General features: G+C 40.1%; 1 protein-coding gene across 2 annotated transcripts in view; it reads left to right on the top strand.

The window, feature by feature from the left end:
• Window positions 1-22,162, top strand: part of lrrc1 (leucine rich repeat containing 1) — a 179,367-nt gene that overhangs the window by 126,447 nt on the left and 30,758 nt on the right. For both annotated transcript variants that reach the window (XM_072560262.1, XM_072560270.1), the window contains exon 10: window positions 1,015-1,098. In XM_072560262.1, the coding sequence (XP_072416363.1) occupies window positions 1,015-1,098 (84 nt within the window). The remainder of the gene's footprint in view (window positions 1-1,014; window positions 1,099-22,162) is intronic.

The raw sequence follows: 22,162 nt of genomic DNA, 5'->3' as shown, positions 1-22,162 counted from the left end.
CAAACAAGTTGAAAAGGTCAATCTTCCGAGTTCTATGCACACAAAAACAAAATCTCTCCCCAGAACCTTCAACATGCATGTAGACAGGTCTCCTTCCTCACATTCTTTCTTTTGTTTGAAAAATAATTTTAAAATAACATTTTTCTCCTTCTGCTATTAAAAAAACCCAGGATAATCACAAGAAAAGCCTCCAATTCAGGAGTAGATGCAAGCTCCACACTACTTTCCTTCCACTTTTTTTTAAAAGTCATCCTTTTAACATCCATCCTGTTGAGTTCTGTCAAATATGTATGCTTCAATAGGGCCACCTCTTAATTCTTCTATATCCTTTGGAATTCTTCTAAATTCCAATGGATATAGATTCAGGCTGTTCAACCCTTTCACATAAAATAATCCCTTCATCGCAGTAATCATTCAAGTGAACCTTACACGGAATGCTTCTAAATGCACTTAATCCTTTTTTGAGTAAGAAGACTGACACTGTAAGTTATACTCCCAGTGTGCCCTCAGCAATGCATCCTTCATCTTAACATTCCGTTTCTGTAAAAATAAGTTACAACATTCCATTTGAATTGAAATTAAATCTGAGAAATTTACACAATTCAACTAGAATAAATTTTTCTTGATTCTTAATGAAGAAGAGATCGATTGTGAAATAATCCACATAATTTGGAGCAAGTGCCTAGTTTAATGTTGGTTTGAACTACTAAGTATTTAGTTGAAGAGGAGATAAGCAAAGACTCACGATTCTGAGCCTGGTTTGATGACTGTAATTTCAAAGGGAAGTATGTATTTATATCTAAAAGGACATATATATATTGAAGATTCAATGAAAGTAATCAGATTTATAATCCTAATTATTTTTCCTAAAAAAATTCTTAATTATTATACTTCTAGTGTTGAATAGAGAAGGAAATAAGAACTTGTTATCCTTGTAAACTTATTTTTAATATTTGAATAACCTTGTGATCTGCTTGATTTTGGGTATATTGTATAATGTCTGTTTTATTTTAGAGTTTGCCACGAAGTATTGGAAAGTTGCGGAAGCTGACAAATTTTAATGTGGACAGAAATAGATTACTTTCCATTCCTAAGGAGGTAAGGCTGTGTATCTTTATTTGGAATCAATTCAGAGGAATTCAGAAATCATCTTAGTGCTCTTTAAGCGAGTAGATGGTGCCGCTTCTCAACGTGTGTGCTTATATCCATCACTCAGATCATTCTTGCAATTCCCATTCGGCACCTTTAGACAGAGTACAATTTCTCATACTCCAGCTGTGAAAATTTTTTTAATGAGGTAATTATTTTTAAAGAAATGCCATCTCTAGGTCATTAGATCAATGTATTCATGATGTTCTGACAGCAAATGAAGTTCAAATTCTTTAAGCCTTTCCTAAGGAACCATGTAGGTTGTGTGCTGTTATCCCAACTACTGGTGAAAAGGATGTCATTTAAATGTTATTGAAAAGTATTTTATTTTCTTTCTGAAATTATAACTGAATCACTGATGTGCACAATGTAGTGCTTTGAATTGAGTGTTTGAGGTATAATTCAAAAGAATAAGCCTTTCTAATGTGCTGTTAAAGCTGATCAACGAGTTTTGCATGTGCATATGGCTTCCCTATTGTCATATTAGTGCAAAGTCATTCCAATGCTTGAGGCAGTCATCTACCATTAGAAGACTAGACATTTCTTGCATCTAGTTTTCTTGATCCATTTAAAATCCAATATCTTCCATTGTTGAATGCTATTAAGCACACAGTTACTGGACTACTTTAAAACTAAAGACAACGCACAGATTTGACTGAAAATAACTTGCTCCAAGACATCCTTTTTTTCTCATGCATTCCATACTCCTTGTCTTCTCTGGCTATTTGACACACTCATTCGTTTGGCCGAACTGGTCCTCACCCTTAACAATTTCTCCTTTGAATCCTCCCACTTCCTCCAGACCAAAGGGGTAGCCATGGGCACACATATGGGCCCCAGCTATGACTGTCTCTTTGTTGGCTACATAGAGCAGTTGATCTTCCATAATTACACTGGCACCACTCCCCACCTCTTCCTCCAATACATTGATGACTGCATTGGCGCCACCTCGTGCTCCCGCGAGGAGGTTGAGCAATTCATCAACTTCACCAACACATTCCACCCTGACCTTAAATTTACCTGGATCATCTCTGACACCGCCCTCCCCTTCCTGGACCCCTCCATCTCCATTAATGATGACAGACTTGACAGTGACATTTTTTACAAACCCACCGACTCCCACAGCTACCTGGATTACACCTCTTCCCATCCTACCTCTTGCAAAAATGCCATCCCGTATTCCCAATTCCTCCGCCTCCGCCGTATCTGCTCCCAGGAGGACCAGTTCCACCACAGAACACACCAGATGGCCTCCTTCTTTAGAGACCGCAATTTCCCTTCCCACGTGGTTAAAGATGCCCTCCAACGCATCTCGTCTACATCCCGCACCTCCGCCCTCAGACCCCACCCCTCCAACCGTAACAAGGACAGAACGCCCCTGGTGCTCACCTTCCACCCTACAAACCTTCGCATCAACCAAATCATCCGCCGACATTTCCGCCACCTCCAAACAGACCCCACTACCAGGGATACATTTCCCTCCCCACCCCTTTTCTGCCTTCCGCAAAGACCGTTCCCTCCGCGACTACCTGGTCAGGTCCACGCCCCCAAACAACCCACCCTCCAATCCTGGCACTTTCCCCTGCCACCGCAGGAACTGTAAAACCTGTGCCCACACCTCCTCCCTCACCTCTATCCAAGGCCCTAAAGGAGCCTTTCACATCCATCAAAGTTTTACCTGCACATCCACTAATATCATTTATTGTATCTGTTGCTCCTGATGCGGTCTCCTCTACATTGGGGAGACTGTGCGCCTCCTAGCAGAGCGCTTTAGGGAACATCTCCGGGACACCCGCACCAATCAACCACACCGCCCCGTGGCCCAACATTTCAACTCCCCCTCCCACACTGCCGAGGACATGGAGGTCCTGGGCCTCCTTCACCGCTGCTCCCTCACCACCAGACGCCTGGAGGAAGAATGCCTCATCTTCTGCCTCGGAACACTTCAACCCTAAGGCATCAATATGGACTTCAACAGTTTCCTCATTTCCCCTTCCCCCACTTCACTCTAGTTCTAAACTTCCAGCTCAGTAACTGTCCCCATGACTTGTCCTACCTGCCTATCTTCTTTTCCACCTATACACTCCACCCTCTCCTCCTTGACCTATCACCTTCATCCCCTCCCCCACTCACCCATTGTACTCTATGCCACTTTCTCCCCACCCCCACCCTCCTCTAGCTTATCTCTCCACGCTTCAGGCTCACTGCCTTTATTCCTGATGAAGGGCTTTTGCCCGAAACGTCGATTTCGAAGCTACCTGGATGCTGCCTGAACTGTTGTGCTCTTCCAGCACCACTAATCCAGAACCTATTTGAAAGTATGTCTTCCCTCTGCATACTGTCTGATTTGAATGTCATTCAGAATTGAAAACACTCTATTTGTGAAACTGAGTGCAGTTTGTTGATGCAGCAATCTGCCGCACAACACTTAACTATAAGGCAATACTCACATTTTGGAATAGCATGTTGCAACATTGTTTACATTGTATTTCAGGTTAAATAAGATTGATTTAAATGAGGAAATTAGGAGGAGTTTGTTTAATTCCCATGCACTTTTAACCATCAGATTTGTAGTAAATACATTTCAAAAGTGTGTTAGATTTTTAATACAGATTCAATTTGATTTACTTTATGGCATCAGTGAATTTGGTGATAATTTTATATAGCAAGGCAAGTTATGCCAAAAATATAAAGGCAAAGTTTACAGATGCTGGAAATCTGAAACAAACACAATTCTGCAGAAACTAAACAGATCTGACAGCATCTATGGGAGAAGAAATAAGGTGTTAATGTTTTGAGTCCAGTATGACTCCTCGGAAGGCCAACTACTCGATTTCTCTCTGAATCTTTTATATAGAATCTGTGTGGTTCTGTTGTCTTTCCTGCAACACGGCTAAAGTACAGCACGTCTAACACACAATCTACACTTTGTCAACTCAGTGACTTTCGGTCTCTGTCTGTAATCTTTTGAACTGATCTTCTGTGATTCACAAACTGTCCTGAGTGCTCTTTTGGAAAACTTGCACTAAACTGCTTCCCTGTTGCTGGGTGGAATTGAATGTCTTTACCTCGAAATATTTAGAACCAAGTGTATTTTCAAGGTTACATTATCTGAAAACGCTGGCTATCCCAGTACAATTGGGAACAGAAAATTGATTTCATCATTGCTACAAAGATCCTTATCAGTATTGCTATTTGTAAGTTAAAAATCTGCCAGTTTTGAATACAGTTAGATTTGGGAAATTCAGTATGAATGAGGCTTAAGTTGTACCGAAGGTGTGGAAAAAAAATGACTAAATATTGTCAACAATGACAACTAAATTATAGTGGAAAAGTGCTAATTGAGGATTTGAAAGCTTAATGTTTTCATGTTTTTACTTCCTGGGAGCGTTCACTGCTTGGGAAATGAATGAAATAGAAATGTAAAGCTGTGAGTATGGTTGTATGTCAAGCCCATCTGTGACTGCACTTGAGCATGAAATGCTGAATTCTAGTTTGGGAGCTGTGTTCGCCTTGTGATTACTTGATTTTGTGCATTGCATTTCATATCCTGCTTGAATTGTTTGTTTTGATTTAATACCAAAGCTGAACATTCGTTTGAAACAGCATGAGCATGCAAAAAAGTGGTGTTCTTCAATGGTTGTGGGTTGTTTCAGGCAAATGAAGATATAATGTAAATTTATGAGATCATTAACTTTCAGCATAATTGTACAATTTTTGTAAATTGGCTGCAGTGAGTGAATACTGGAGATCACCTTTCAATTTCAGGCCATGAGCAGTAAATAACATGAGCTAGTTTATAAGATGTTCTCATAAAGTTCTGATTTTCCTGTCAGCTGTCCTTGTCAGTTTCTTATTGGTAAACACTCTGTTGGCACAAAATCTCATTGCTGTTATGACCATAAAAATTTGTAATGATAAGGAAATATTTATGGTGTATTGGTAGATGAACTGCAGCAGTGAAAATTCAAAAAGAATTGAGTAACAAATGGTAGAACAGCCATCTCGATTATTTTTAAGTTATGACTCCTCAAGTTTAAGATGTTTTCTGTAGAGTCAGAGTTATACAGCATAGAAACAGGCCTTTTGGCCCATCCTATGTCTATGCTGACCAACAAACCTGAAATTATACTTCTCCCTTTTCCCTGCACTTGGTCTATAGCGTAGTATGCCTGATATTTTAAGTGGTGAGAGTATCTGCCTCCACTACCCTCTCAGGTAGCACATTCCATGTATCTATTACTTCCTGGGTGAAAGCATTCCTTCTCATATCTCCTGTAAACCACTTGCTCTTCACCTTAAACTAATACCCTCTGATCTTGGTCATGTCTGCTATGGGGAAGAGATTGTCGTGATCTACTTTGTCTATGCCTTTCATAATTTTGCACCCCCCCCCCCCCTCCCCCCTCCCCCCAATAGCCTCCTCTGCCCAGCCTGTCTAGTGTGTCCTCATAACAGAGACTTCTCATCACAGGCAACATCCTGACGAATCTTCTCTGCAACCTTTCCGGTACAGTCACAACCTTCGAATGGCACGCCGAGCAGAAGTGCACACCGTATTCTATCTGTGGCCTAACTAATGTTTTGTAAAGTTCTAACAAGACTTCCTTACTCTTGTATTCTAAACCCGGCTAATAAGGGCAGCAAGTCATTTGTCGTCTTCACTCCCCTGTCCACCTGTGCTGATACCTTCAGAGAACAGTGGAATTGTACATCACAGGACCTTTGATCTTCAGTATTTCCTAGAGACGTACCATTCATGTCCATCCCTTATTAGACCTTCCAAAATGAATCACTTAACAATTACTGAGATTAAACACCATCTGCCAATGCTCTGCCTAGTTTACTATCTGATCAGTATCAGACTCTGGCCTGAGACCATCCTCCTCAGCATCAATAACAACATCAATTTTTGTGTCAGCTGCACACTTACTAATTATACCTTCAACATTCAAATCCAAGTTGTTAATGTACATAACAGAGAGCAAGGGCCCCAGCACCGAACACTGCTGGTCACAAGCTTTCAATTACAAAAAAAAACCTCCATCACCCATTGCCTCCTATGTTTGTAAGCCAGTTTTGGATCTAGTTTGCCAAGTTGCCTTGGATTCCATGGGCTCTTACTTTATGGAGCAGCCTTTCATGTAGGATCTTGTCTAAGGCCTTACTGAAGTCCATGACAACCACATCAACTGCACTCCCCTCATCAAAACATTTAGTCATCTTTCCAAAAAAAAATTGAACTAAATTAGTCAAACAGGATTTCCCTCTAACAACTCTGTGCTGACTATCCCTGATCAATCATTGTACTTAGCAAGTATTGCTTAATCCTGTCCCTCAGAATTTATCCCAATGATTTCTCTACCACTGATATCAAACTAACTGGTCTGTAATTACCTGGCCTATCTCTGCTGCTCTTCTTGAACCAATAAACCACATTATCTATCTTTCAGTCATCTAGCATTTCACTGTGGCCAGTGAAGTCATAAGTATATCACCAGAGTCCCAGCAATCTCCTCCCTTGCCTCCCAAAGCAGCCTAGGATATATCTCATCAGGGCCCTGGGATTTGTGCACCTGCATCACATTAAAATGTTTAATATTATCTTCTTATTAATCTTAACGTGCTCTAGAACCTTACCATCCCAACTGAAATCCTGAGCTAAAGTGTCTTTTTCACCTGTAAATATTGGTAATGAATAGCCATTTAAGACCTTAACTCGTCCACTGGGTCCACACATCAGTCTCTAATAGTCCCACCTTTTCCCTCTTACTCTTAATATACTTATAAAAAGCATTGAGGTTTTTCTTGATCCTATGTACTAAAGATATTATGTGGCCCCTCTTTGCCCTCCTAATTTCCTTTTCAAACAACCTCGCATATGCTATACTTTTGAAAGGGCTTCTCCTGTTTTTAATGCACCTGACACATGCTTCCTTCTTTTTCTTTGCAAACTCTCTGTACCTTGACATCCAGGTTCACTGCTCTTCCCTTCATCCCAGAGGAGCACACATACTGAGCCTGAATTTTCACTATGCTACTTAAAAAGACTCTCACTTTCCAAATATAGACTTAGCTGCAAGTAGCTGTTCCCACTCTATTTTACAAGACCCTGTCCAATGATATTGAAATTGGCTTTCCCCCAATTTAGACACTTAATTTCTGCACTAGCCGCATCCCTTTCCATAATGATTTTGAGTTATGGCCACAATCCCCAAAATGTTCACCCACTGAATCTTCAAACTCTTGACAGGCTACATTTCTTGGGATTATGTTTATCACTGCCCCATCTTTAGGAGGATTATCTACATTCTGATGCACAATACTCTCCTGGATGCACTTTAAAAATTACACCCAGCTTGATCCTTTCTCATTAAGGTGGTTCCTCGGATGCTGCCTGAACTGCTGTGCTCTTCCAGCACCACTAATCCAGAATCTGATTCCCATTAATGTTAGGAAAGTTGATGTCCCTGTTTCTCTCACCTCTTACTGTGATCAGCTTGCATATCTGCTCCTGTATCTCTCTCTGACTGTTGGAAGGCTTGGAGTATAATCCCAACAAAGTAATTGGCACTTTTTTATTTCTAAGCTCTTCCCAGGTGTCAGTATTTGAAGACCCTTCTCAGAACTTCTCCCTCATTTCTGCCGTGATGGTTTCCTTATCCATAATGGTATGCCCCACTTCTCATGCTACAACCCCTACCGTAATCTCTACCTAACTCTCAACTCCTGCGCAGGGCCTGTTTTTTTTCACCAATGTCTTTGGTATGTACCATGTCTGCTGGCTGTTCACCCTTGCCCTTCAGAATGCCCTGCAGTCGCGCTTAGGTATCCCAGACCTTGGCACCAGGGAGCCAACAATCTTGTTTGCTGCCATGGAGCCACCTGTCAGTCTCCCTTAAAATCGAGTCACCAATCACTAAAGCTCTCCCAGTCTTTTTCCTCCGCTGCTGTTCAGCAGAGCTAACAGTTGTGCTACAGTTGCTTTTCCCTGAGAGGCTATCTCCTCTCTCCACCCCAACCCAGTATCCAAAAAAGTATATGTGTTTGGGAGGGGAATGGACACAGGGAACTCTTGCACTGACTGCCCACAGTTTCTTGTTTTTCTGGTTGTCACCCAGCGCTTTTCTGCCTGTGCAGTCCTCATCTGTGATGTGACCAGCTTGCTAAACGTGCTACTCACAATATTATCAGCCTCATGGATGCTCCATAGTGAGTCAATTTGTAGTGCCAGCCACTTGATGCAGCGAATCAATAGCTGCAGCTGAACACACTTCCTGTACCCATGGTCTTCATGGACACTAGAAGGTGATTTCCCACATTGCCAGAGCAGCATTCCATGGGGCTGAGTTATTCTACCATTGTGATCACAGTTAACTACAAACAATGAATTGTGACCAATTCTTCAACCTTTCCCCTACTCTCGATAGTGGATTTCCTTCTCTTTCTCTCTTCCTGGTGAACTATAACTACCAAAACAAGGACTTTACACTCTGTCTCCCTCCTGGCGGATTGGAACTATTTGGTGCCGCCCATTTGGTGCCGATCATTTGGCCCTGCCATTTTGGCTCTAAACTGTTTTGGCGCTCATTACTTTGGCACTGAGCTGTTTTGGTGCCAATATATACAGAAAACCATCGTGTCAACATTTTGGTTTGTCTCTCTTGCTTAGAATGTTTTCAGCCATTTTTGGTATGGGGTCTACAAGAAAATAGAAAGAAAATTGTATTACAGCTTTCCAATGTGAAGACGGAAGGGCTTAAATATCATCAAGGCAGTAGGTGACTATTAAGAATTGTTAAATGAGAAAATGATTACAAAACGAGATTTGAATCTACAGTGTGTCATTACAGCTTTGACTATCAACTCTTGCTAGTTGAGAAAATTACATTGGGTCGTTAGTCATCCTCTCTTCTTTAACCAAACAAGACTTTTTTTTTATTCTGACTTGGCGCCAAAACAGCTCAGCGCCAAAGTAATGAGCGCCAAAACAGTTTAGAGACAAAACGGCGGGGCCAAATGATCGGCGCCAAAACGTGCCCGACCCAAACCCCCCCCACCTTCCTGGTACCACTTACTCAGTCTCTCGGCCTAGTTCCTAAGCAGCCAATCCTCTTGCGCTGTGTCACTTTTTGAACCCTGACATCACCTTAGGTGTTCATCTCAGAATCCAGTTACAGTTGCCACCAATCACCTCCAGGTTCACTGCTTCTCTCCCACTACTGGTGCTACTCCAGCTGAAATTGATCCAGGTTCTACTCCTCTGGGTTTTATCAGGTTCACTGACATTCCTGTCTCGCGGCTGCTCTAACTCTAACCTTTTTAGGTTTAAATTACATGTATAAACATCTAAAATAACTTGTCATTTATAATCCATTTGTATCTCATGAACTCTGTAAAACGTATGCACTTAGTATTTGGGATATAAGTATTAAATATTAACTAGGTGCTGCATAATAATCGCTTATTTTCTATGGTTTTATCTTGTCACATAACTTCCTGTTCAACAATGTTTTTGCAATTCTACCAGAACTGAAACTTAGTGTTGTTATTACCAGATGAGGGAGATTGTGTTGTAATGGTAATATTACTGGACCAGTAATACAGAAACATGTTCTAATTCTCTAGGGACACCGCTTCAGATCCCACTATGCCATTTGGTAGAATTTAAATTCAATGAATAATTCTGGAATTTAAAAGTTGGCTTGGTAATGGTGACCATGAAACTACCATTGGTCGTAAAGCACAATCTGGTTCACTGCTATCTTTTAGGGAAGAATGTCGGCCACTTTACCTGCTCTGTCTGAATGCGACTTTAGATCTACAACAATGTGGTTGACTCTCAGCTTATCTCTGAAATGGCCTAGCAAGCCAAATGGTTTAAGGGTAATTAAAGATAGGCAACAAATGCTGGTCCTTTTGGCGATGCCCTCATCTTGTCATAGAATAAACAGGAAAAAAAGATGAAGTGGGGTGAATTGGCTCACTTTTTTTTAAACCAGCTCGGTTGGCTGTGACTAAGATTTTCAATTTGTGTTAACATATAGCTATATTGTTCAATTAAAGCAAAACACTAGCCAAAACTCAAGAGCCAATTATGAAGTATGTTGAAACTCTGTTTTTTCTCGTTAAAGACTGCCAAGAGACAGTTCTAAAGAAACTGCTACAATTTTGCTCGAAAATACTGGGAATATTGCACAATGTATTTTCATACTGGACTGGTATGATTTATAGCTTCTAACTCTTATTTAGAGGTAACATGGATCAGGAGAATTTTCCCAACTACTTCAGTCTACTGAGTTCAAGTTAGGAAATTCCATAAATACTTGTTGTGTTTGTAAGTTTCAGGCATTGTAGAAGAAGCTGCCCAAAAAATATTACTGTCCTTCAAATAGCCTGCTTATTTTTAATCAGCCTCATCTGTATTATAAGCATTCCAGATATTTTAAGGAACCTGCCTTTCTCTCAAGTCATTAGTTTTCCTTTCCATTTGAAGTTCATCTCTGGCCTTGATCCATTTTTCCCCCATTGACGATTCTTGACAGATCACGCAGTACTTCCAGGTTTGGCAGGATAAATTGGGTTTTTCTATTGTCTGTGGTTTTATGTTATCCAGGGAAGAGCCTCTGATTGCCCCACAGATAAGATTAGATGTAAAATAAAACTGAAATGAAGTAATTTACTAATCTTCCTGTTTTATTAACACAAATAACAACTGGTACAGTTTTTAAGTGAGTAAGTATATGGCTCTGCTAAATACTAACAAAAGATGTATTACTGTATCAAATCTAATAGAATCCAAATTGATGTTATTTCTAACTATTCAAAAATATTTAAGAACCTTGAGTAAGATGTCTTCTCCCAGTGATGAATTACCTGATGATTGACAATATTCCTGAAATTTCAGGAAAAGATTTTTTTTTACATTAGCATTTGGACCACCACCTGCTTTACAAATGCGGGTGTCAACCCACTGTATAAGTTTTTCCCACTTTGATACAGTTTCATTTCGTGTTATTTCTTAGTTTTTTAGTGAAGGTTATTTCATGATATTATGAGGTTGGATCTGGTTATGATTCTGTGATGTTTTATATATTTTTTTCTTTGCCTTTTACTTGTAAGCTAAAATAAGTTTAGCAGGCAAGATGTTTAATTTCTCTTTGAGTGCTGTCTTATCTTACTTTCTAGTGATATTCATATGATAGGGATATTTGGAATTCATATCAGTTGGATGGTTCCAATGTTTCTCCTGTAATGAATTTTTTCTTTGCATGCCCAGGTGTGAAAAAGTCTGTCTTTCCAAACCTCCCTCTTAATGCTTAAACTATTATTTGTACCTGTTATTTAAGCTATTATTTTTGTTGTCTGTACTGAACATAATTAATACCATGTATGTTGTCACCATGTCAACATTTCAGGTATATTCTTTTTCTGCTTTTTGCAATGGTGTTTTTCATGGATAAATTCTTCCTTTTGTTAAACTTGTAATACCTGTGCATGTACTGCCTAATTTGTTGTTTATTTCTCAATTAAATATATATTTGAACTATTACCTTATTAAAGGTCATTGTAGGGTGATGGGAAGATACTAAGGAAGTACAGGTAAGAAGGAAATTTGTAGACTTACATCTGGATGTGGACAACATCCTTATTGGTTAAGCATGGAGAAAACTCAGATGAAAACAGAAATATAATACAGGCTAGAAAATCATCTGATTGAACTGAGTCAAAGCAGTTGAAGTCCCCGATGGTGTTGGTTCCAAAATGTGATAGTTTAACTAGACTCTATAGTTCTTAGAAAAGTAAATGTAGTAACGACAAACAATTCATACCAATACTGCGTTTGAATGATATTATAAGTGCTGTATAGCAGATATGTGAGCATGATTTTTGGATCTGTGTGTCGTGTACCTTGAGATGAAATGCATTTTCAAAATGCTGTTTCATCTCTGAAATATGGAGATATGTAAAGACCACACAATTTGCATTAGATTGCAGATTGAAATGGGAAGAGTGATAACTGCATTAAAAAGGGAAAGAGTCTTCAAGGAATTTGCAACTTTATGGGGGAGAAAGAAGTGAAGTGATACATATCCACCGAAATTACTTTTCTGGCCCAGTGAGACCAAACAAATTGGCATCATGTGTTACAGGTTCAGGGGAGCTCAATATGGTAACAACTTTCTTACCTGCAGCTTAAAGCTGCGCTGTGAATAAAATCCAAACGGAAACCACCAAAAGCCAGTTGCAACAAAATCTGTGTAGAATGCTGTCTACTACTCTGTCAAAAGAGCAGGAAAAGCTACATTCAGAAACTAAAAGAATCCTAAAACATACAGGGAAATCTAAAGTCTTGGGTCCAGGCAATCTGCCAGTGAAGTAAAGACTGCTCATCGCTTTGCAGATAATACTGTTGTGCTCCATAAGATTGAGAGGATTGTGAGAACAGTTCAATTTAAAATTTGTAGTCTGGACTGGTGATACTGAACTGATTTCACTGACTAATTTTTTTTTATTCATAAGATCATGTTCAACTATCTTGTCTTTTATGTTTATGGGTATCTGTACTGGAGGTAATGGGAGTATTGCAAAGCAAAGAAATGAAGAAGCTGGAGGTCTGAATCAAAAAAATGAGCTGAGTTTTTCCAGCAATTTCTATTTTTTCATTTTTAAAGGATTATAGGTTGCTTTATAGTAATAGATTAATAATGAATAATCCATCTTCTTTGACAGTTTGTTGAAGTATAAGTGTATATAATGAACAGTTATTTTTCTTGTTTATGGTGAAACCTGGTGTGCATTTGGATTCCAAACTGGAACCAGCTAGTCAGACAAGTTGATTTTCATACCAATTTGTCATGGCTGAAGGAATAGTGAGGCTTGATTGTCAGTTCATTCTTCAAAATTGGTCATACCACTATCTGTAGAAAATGGTAATTTCAGGACAGAGAATTTTGTGTATTTTACGCTGGTTTCCTGAATTTGCCTCAATCTGTGATCAGATGATCTCAGCAGCCGTCCTAAGTTCAGGTTTCTTCCATGTAAAACTGTTTTAGTCAAAAGTCTTGGGGTATGAAAATCAGATGATGGAACTTGTTTAAAAACAAAATTGAATTAAGAATCTACTGCTGACTATGAAACCATTGTTGATTGTTGGAAAAAAGCCATCTGGTTCACTAATGTCCTGAAAGACATTGTTGCTAGACTGGGTCTGCTGCAGTGGGTGAGGGAAGCAACAAGAGGGAAAAGCAGACTTGACCCTGTTCTTACCAATCTGTCAGCTGCAGATGCATCTGTCCATGAGTATATCACTATGAGCAACCACCGCACACTCCTTGTGGAGACAAAGTCTGGACTTCACATTGACAATACCTCCATCATGTTGTGTGGCACTATCACTATGCTAAATGGGATAAACTTCGAACAGATCAAGCAACTCACGACTGGGCATCCATGAGGTGCTATGGGTGATCAACAGCATTGTACTCCAGTGCAATCTGTAACCTTGTGGCCGGACGTATCCCCCACTAAACCATGACTGGCAGTTCAACCCTGCTTCAGTAGAGAGTGCAAGAGAGTATGCCAGGAGCACCGCTCAGCAAACCTGAAGATGAGGTGTCAACCTGGTGAAGCCACCAAACAGGAATATTTGCATGCCAGACAACATAAGCAGCAAGTGATAGACAGAACCAACCTCTGCAGCCTTGGCACATCCAGTCGTAAAGGTGGTGGATGATTAAACAATTCACGGGAGGAGGCGGCTACACAAGTATCCCCATCCTCCATGATGGAAAAGCCCAGCACATCAGTGCAAAAGATAAGGCTGAAACTTTCTCAGCAATCTTCACCCACAAGTGCCAAGTGGATAATCCATTTCAGCCTACTGCAGTGTTCTCCAGCATTGCAGCTACCAGTCTTCATCCAATTCGATTCAATCCGTTTGATATCAAGATACAGTTGGAAGCACTGGATACTGCAAAGGTTATGGGCCCTGACAGCATTCTGGTAATACTACCAAAGACTTGTGCTCAACACCTTGGTGCTCCCTTAGTCAAGTTGTTCCAGTACAGTTACAACACTGACATCTATCCGACAATGTGGAAAATTGCCCAAGCATGTCCTGTACATATAAAGCAGGGCAAATCCAACCCAGCCAATTATGACTATCACCAACTAGAGACAATCTCACCACTGCCCTATGACATTCAATGGTGTTACCATCACTAACTCCCCTGCTATCAGCATCCTGGGAGTAATCATTGATCAGAAAGTCAACTGGACTCACCACATCAATGCAGTGGCTACAGGAGCAGGTCAGAGGCTAGGAAAACTGTGGAGAGTAACTCCCTGCCTAATTGCCCAAAGCCTGTCCACCATCTACAAGGCACAAGTCAGAAGTATGAATTAATACTCCCCACTTGCCTGGATGAGTGCAGCCCCAACAACACTGAGAAAACTTGACACTATCTAGGCCAAAGCAGCCAGCTTGGTTAGCACTGCATCCACAAGCATCCACTCCCTCCACCAGCGACGCTCAGTAGCAGCAAAGTGTACTATCTACAAGATGCACTGCAGATATTTACCAAAGGTCCTCACTCAGCACCTTCTAACCCACAACCACTTCCATCTAGAAGGACAAGGCAGCAGATATATGGGAAAACCACCACATTCCAGTTCCCCTCCAAGCCACTCATTATCCTAACTTGGAAATATATCACTGTTCCTGCACTGTGGCTAGGTCACAATCCTGGAATTCCCCCCCCCCCCCCAATGTCGTTGTGGTTCAAACCTCAGCAGTTGGACTGCAGCAGTTTAAGGAGGCAGCTCACCACCACCTTCTGAAGGGCTACTAAGGACAGGCAGTAAATCCTAGCTAGCCAATGACACTCACATTCCACAAAATGAATAAATTTTTTAAAAAATAAATTGATGGTCCAGACTACACTACTATATCCTAACAGACTTTTTTACATGGGCTGCTACATTCTTGAGGTAGCACAGTGGTAATTTTGGGGATTTTACAGTGGTGCAGACTTGCTTCACAGTTTTAATTTTTTTTATTCCCCCGAATGTTCGGTATGATCTGACTTTCTAGTAAATTGCTTACGTAACAAAGTTACCAACAATTGAAGGTAAGGAACATTAGTAGGCAGTTCTGCCCCTCATGCTTGCTTTGCCTTCTCATTTGTGGCTTATCATCAACACCAATTGATACTTTCCTGTGCTATCCCCTTATCCCTTCACGTCATTAATAGCTTGAATTCTATTGAACATTGTTTTAAACAGAGCTCTCCATGTATTTAAATACGTCTGGACAGAACTCTCCTTTCCCTTGACTACAGAATGGGAGCACTGTTACCCATCAGTGATGTCCACTAGAAATGTTCCAGTTGAAGGTGAGCAATCAGAGACTGATACTTCTTATATGGTGAACCATGCAAGGTTGAGTTAAGTCACAGGCAATAATTCACCATTTTTGTATCTTAACAGCTTCATCCTGAAGAAATCCTAATATACAGCAGGACTTATTTTCTCAAAGCTGAGTTGATTTGAGGAGATGATGAAGCACAAAATAAAAGAAACCAGAGGAAATGCAGCCCCAGTCTAGTATACGTCTTCGAATTTCTGAATGAGCTATGTTTCATTTTGACCCTTTTTATTGTCATTAACTTGCAAGTCTAACTTGTGTAGATTTTTTATTGAAATCTAGTTTGACATTGGCAAAATATTGCAATTTAATTTTGGAAACTCTGCATTACGTTTACAGATCTAAGAAAACAGCCTAATACATTTTTATTGTCAAGCCCATAACAAGCATTCTGACAGTTCATTCAAATGTGTGAAGAAATGGTACACGGTTATATCTAGCTATTTTATGTCAAGCAGTTCACTTAAACATTACCAGCTATACTAATGTTTGTTTTTCCCATTTAAATTCTTTGGAAAAAAGATGTCATTAGTTTAGCTGCAAGAATTTACAATCTCAGTGGCAATCTCGATTGCTATGTTCTTGGCTGGTTTGGTAGACATTTGGTGTAATTTTGCAGGTAATTACAACAGATCTTGAGCAGCAATGAATCTGTTTTATGAACTATTTTAACATTCTCCAAGTCTTCAGAAGTGACAGTAACAGCAAAAATGTGAGAAGTGTCAATGGAAATGTTAACATTGTGGGAATATCTGTGCTCACTTTAACCTGACTGAATATGTTAAAAGCACTAGTTTTTTGAGTAGCTCAACCATAGGAATCCAGTAAATAGGGAAAAAGCGAGAACATAATGCAGGATGAATGTATTTTGCTGCCACATCTGAGAAAGTTATCGAGATGTTTAGGGTTATTGTGCTTGTTTGCAGTCTGCTTAAAGGCAAGATTGCTGTCTAATCTGTGAAAGGCTTTTCATTACTGTCTGAAAAATCCTTCAAGATTACTAGAGTGCATACATGAAACATTTTACACATATTTGGGATGTTGGACAATGCTTTGTTGGATCTTGCCCGAAGCAGCAGCATTGGTATTGTGAAATTTGAATGAAAAGTTGAATGGGATATTGTGAGTAATTGCAGCACAGGCCTAGTTCTGAAGAAGTAATTGATTTTGAAACATTAACAATGTTTCTCCCTTCACAGATGCTGCCTGATCTGCTGAGTATTTCCAACACTAATTTTATCTCCGTTCCCACCATCTGTAGAATCTTTGAAGTCTGAACAGGGTTTTGAGAGAGAATTTGCATCCTAGTACATATGTTTGCCTTTTACCTATCCAGAGCAGAAACTCTGGAATTTTGTATCCAAACCTATCAAGTCTCTCACTCTCTTGCTTGCACTCTCTTGTCTCTCCTCTTACTATGCTCCTCGTTGGACAAGCTTTTAATGATTTGTCTTAATCTCCTTTTGTGTAGCACAATGTCAAATTTTATTTGATAGTCCTTTGAAATGTTTTACTGTATTAAGGGCACTACACAAATACAGATTGATGGGATGCATTATCCTGAATTCTGCTTATTTTTGTTACCATCAGAGAGCTTTATTTCATTTTAGTGTTAGACAGATATAAACCAACTCTGAACAAACAAAACTTGTAGCAGTGATTTTAAATGAAAAGGCAACAGAGCGCAACAATGACTAATTAAGGTCCTTCTGTCTTAATATCACTCCACTAATGTAATTTATGTGGAAAGATTCTGGTTATTAATGGTCTTTAAGGCATCATTATTTCTTAGCAAGTTTTGAGAAGATTTGTAGCTCAGGTTGAGATTTTGGATGTAGGTTTGCTCGCTGAGTTGGAAGGTTCATTTCCAGATGTGTCGTTACTCTACTAGGTAACTGCTTCGCCCGAGGCCCACTGAAGATATGCTGAAATTTTCTGCTTTCTATTTATATGTTTGGGGTTCTTTGGGTTGGTGATGTCATTTCCTGTGGTGATGTTATTTCCTGTGGTAGAGTCACTTCCTGTTCTTTTTCTCAGGGGGTGGTAGGTGGGGTCTAACTTGATGTGTTTGTTGATAGAGTTTCGGTTGAAATCCCATGCTTCTAGAAATTCTCATGCGTGTCTTTGTTTGGCTTGTCCTAGTATGCATGTGTTGTCTCAGTCGAAGTGATATCCTTCCTCATCCGTATGTGAGGATAGTAGTGAGAGAGGGTCATGTGTTTTTGTGGCTAGTTGGTGTTCATGTATCCTGGTGGCTAGTTTTCTGCCTGTTTGTCCAATGTAGTGTTTGTTACAGTTCTTGCACGGTATTTTGTAAATGACATTACTTTTGCTCGGTGTCTGTATAGGTTCTTTCAAGTTCATTAGCTACTGTTTTAGTGTGTTGGTGGGTTTGTGGGCTACCATGATGCCAAGGGGTCGGAGTAGTCTGGTGGTCATTTCTGAGATGTCTTTGATACAGGGGAGAGTGACTAGGGTTTCTGGACGTGTTTTGTCTGCTTGTTTGGGTTTGTTGCTGAGAAATCGGCGGACTGTGTTCCTTGGGTACCTGTTCTTTTTCATACACAGTATAGGTGATTTTTCTCTGCTCTGCGTCGTTCCTCTGTGCTGCAGTGTGTGGTGGCTTGTTGAAACCATGTTCTGATGCAGCTTTGTAACAAACACTACATTGGACAAACAGGCAGAAAACTAGCCACCAGGATACATGAACACCAACTAGCCACGAAAAGACATGACCCTCTCTGACAAGTATCCTCACATACAGATGAGGAAGGACACCACTTTGACTGGGACAACACATCCATCCTAGGACAAGCCAAACAAAGACACGCACGAGAATTCCTAGAAGCATTGCATTCTAACCGGAACTCTATCAACAAACACATCGAGTTATACCCCATCTGCCACCCCCTGAGAAAAGGAATAGGAAGTGACTTCATCACAGGAAATGGCATCACCAACCCAAACATATAAATAGAAAGCAGGAATTTTCAGCATTGCATCGCCTGAGGCCTACGGAAGATGTTACCTAGTAAGGTAACGAAATGTCTGGAAATGAACCTTCGAGCTCAGCAAGCAAACCTGCATCCAAAATCATGATTTCTAATGTGTATATTGCAACCAGGAAATCTGATATTTAAACATATATTTAGTTACATATGTCATGAAATGACTTTCTTGTTAGATTGGTGTAAAGTACACTGCAGTATACCTTTTAGGTTTGATGCTGTTTGATGATTCATAATTTGTTTTAGTTTCATTCATGGATGGTAACATAATTTATAGGCTTGCACTTGACTCAATGTAACAGAAATGTATATTAATATTTGGGACTCGAGAATAGGGCAGCACGGTGGCTCGGTGGTTAGCACTGCTGCCTCACAGCACCAGGGTATCAGGTTTGATTCCAGCCTCGGGTGACTGTCTGTGTGGAGATTGCACGTTCTCCCCGTGTCTGCGTGGGTTTCCTCCGGGTGCTCTGGTTTCCTCACACAGTCCAAAGATGCGCAGGTCAGGTGAATTGACCATGCAAAATTGCCCATAATGTTAGGTGCATTAGTCAGAGGAAAATGGTTCTGGGTGGGTTACTCTTCGGAGGGTCAGTATGGACTTGTTGGGCCAAAGGGTCTGTATCCACTCTGGAGGGAATCTAATCTAAAAAATATAAGATAATGGACATGATACTACAGCTTTTCAAAGGTCTTGTTAAAAAATCCCATCTGGAGTTGGCACTACATTTCAGGAAGGATATATTGTCCACTGATTCATCAAAATGATACCGGGATTATAGTTTGACTATGGGTTACGTAATATTGATTGGCATCCCTTTGAATAGAGACGATAAAGAGGTGACCTATTTCAGGTATTGAATATAATTAATTGAATTGATAGGGTATATCAAGATAGATTGTGCCCTCTGGTGAGGGAGTTAAGGGCAATTTAGATCTAGGTTATCCAGAGGTGATGTCAGGGTGCATTTCTTCACACAAGCGGTATTGGGAATCTGAAACTCTTTCCTCAGAAGGTTGCTGCAGCTAGTTCAGTTGCAAATTTCAAAACATAAATAGACAATTTTTGTGTTAGTTAAGAACATTCAGGGTTCTGAAACACAGCTCGACAGTTAAAAATCACACAACAGCAGGTTATAGTCCAACAGGTTTAATTGGAAGCACACTAGCTTTCGGAGCGACGCTCCTTCATCAGAAAGCTAGTATGCTTCCAATTAAACCTGTTGGACTATAACCTGGTATTGTGTGATTTTTAACTTTGTACACCCCAGTCCAACACCGGCCTCTCCAAATCGTGACAAATAGACAGAGTTAAGATACGGATCATTCATGATGAAGTTAAATGGTAAAACAGACTGAGTAGCCCCTCCTATTCCAAATTCAAGCAATGGGATTTTTGTGTTGGAATGTTTGTGTCACAGTGATGTGAGCAATGAAATTAGCTGTCTTTTCCTTAACATGTGAAATCAGACTGGGCTAAAGTAAATATTGATATGCTAGCTGAATACTAATGAGGTTTGATGTAAGAGTATGCGAGGCAGCTGCATGTTGAAGTTACTTAGACTTTATTAAGTAACCTGAATTTACGCTTGAATGGTTCTTCAAGTCTAGATTCATTTATATGATAATCATTTTGTAACTTGCTTATTCCACAGCCTTAACCGTTTAATATGTTTGAGTTGGTTTAGGGAGTTCAAAATGAAACTATTGTTGGTTTTAAATACCCATTTCATCTTATCCTATGTATGGACTGGACACAATAAATTGAGAGTTATCTCTGACATTCCAGGTGCAAGAATAGAGAAGCAAAACCAATTGGTGCATGATCTGGTTCAGCCAGAGCTGCTGATAAATGGCTAATCCAATTGAGTCAGTTCAGTAAAAAGTGGCTGAAAGGAGCATCTTCGAGGCAACCAGCATCATCTATGATGTTGGAAAAATGTAATACAATAAAATAAAATAAATAACAATCAAAACATATTAAAGATGGCACTTAGAGCATGTGGCAGTTCTTGAATGTCAGTTCTAGCCAAGACAAACAAGTACGTAGTAAGAACAGTACAGTACAGCACTGGAACTGGCCTTGGGCTCACGAAGTCTGCGTCGACACTTGATACGTTTCTAAACTGAAATCCTTTTGCCTTTACACAGCTTGTAATAGTCTGTTCCCTGCATCTGTCCAGATGCCTATTATAACCTTGCAATGTATCTGCCTTCACCACCTCTGGCAGTGCATTCCAGGCACTGACCACCCTTTGTGTAAAACAATTTTTCTCTCACAACTCTTTAAAACTTCCCCTTTTACGTTAAACCTGTCTCCTCGTAATTGACATTTCTACCCTGGAAAAAGACTATCAATTTTATCAATGCCCCTCATAATTTTGTAAATATCTATCAGGTCGTCCCCTATTCTTTGTTCAAGTGAAAACAAACCAAATTTGTCCAGTTTCTCCTCATTGCTAATATTCTCCAAATCCGGCAACGTCCTGGTATACCTTTTCTGTAGCCTCTCCAAAACCTCCACATCCTTCTGGTGATGGCGACCAGAATTGTATTCAGTATTCCAAATATGGCCTAACTAAATTTCTATTCAGCTGCAATATGACTTGCCAATTTTTATACTCTGTACCATTTACTGTATACTTCCCTTCTGCATTAGATCTTCCAAAATGCATCCCCTCCAAGTTATCAGGATTAAATGCTGTCTGCTATTTCTCCGCCTAAGTCTCCAAGCAATCTATATAGTGCAATTTTCTTCTAGCAATCCTCCTCACTCTCCTCAGCTCCCCCAATCTTTGTGTCATCAGCAAATTTACCTACATTCACCTTAAAATCTTGTCCATACAAACGACAGGGTTCCTAAAGTACATTGCTGCAGAACACCACTGATCACAGATGTGTAGGCAGCGATACACCTTTCCACTGTTACTCTGTCTTTCGTATCCATTTTCCCAGCTCATCGCAGATTCCATGTGACTTCAGCTTCCCATGAGGAAACTTGTCAAAGACCTTGCTAAAATCCATGTAGACAACATCCACTGTCTAGTCCTCATCAATCATCCTTGCCACTTACTCAAAAAACTCAATCAAGGTTTGTGAGACACCAATTTCCCTGCACAAAGTTATGCCACCTGTTGCTAGTAAGTTCATATTATTTCAAATGTGAGCAAACCCTGTGTCTAAGAATCTTTTCCAATAATTTCTCCAGCAAAGTCGCAAGGCTCACAGGTCTGTAACCTCACCAGTGACACAGTGGCTAGCACTGCTGCCTTATAATGTGAGATACCTGGATTCAATTCCAGCCTTGGGTGGCAATTTGTGGAGTTGGCATATTTTTCATGTTTCTGTGTGTTTCTGCTCAATGCTGCAGTTTCATTCCACAGTCCAAAGATGTGGAGACGATGTGGATTAACCATGACAAAAAGGGGGTGATGGGGTCGGGGGTGGTGGCTACCTTTGATTGGATGCTCTTCAGAATGTCAGTGCAGATTAAATGGGCTGAAAGGCCTCTTTCTGCACTACAGGGATTCTTTGATTCTATGATTTGATTTAATTGAATTTCTGACGGAGTCTTTGC

The sequence above is a fragment of the Chiloscyllium punctatum genome, chromosome 3 (genome assembly GCF_047496795.1).
Source record: "Chiloscyllium punctatum isolate Juve2018m chromosome 3, sChiPun1.3, whole genome shotgun sequence".
NCBI classification, from domain to species: domain Eukaryota; kingdom Metazoa; phylum Chordata; class Chondrichthyes; order Orectolobiformes; family Hemiscylliidae; genus Chiloscyllium; species Chiloscyllium punctatum.
The sequence above is the reverse complement of the archived record's forward strand: the minus strand, read 5'-3'. Positions and strand labels throughout refer to the sequence as shown.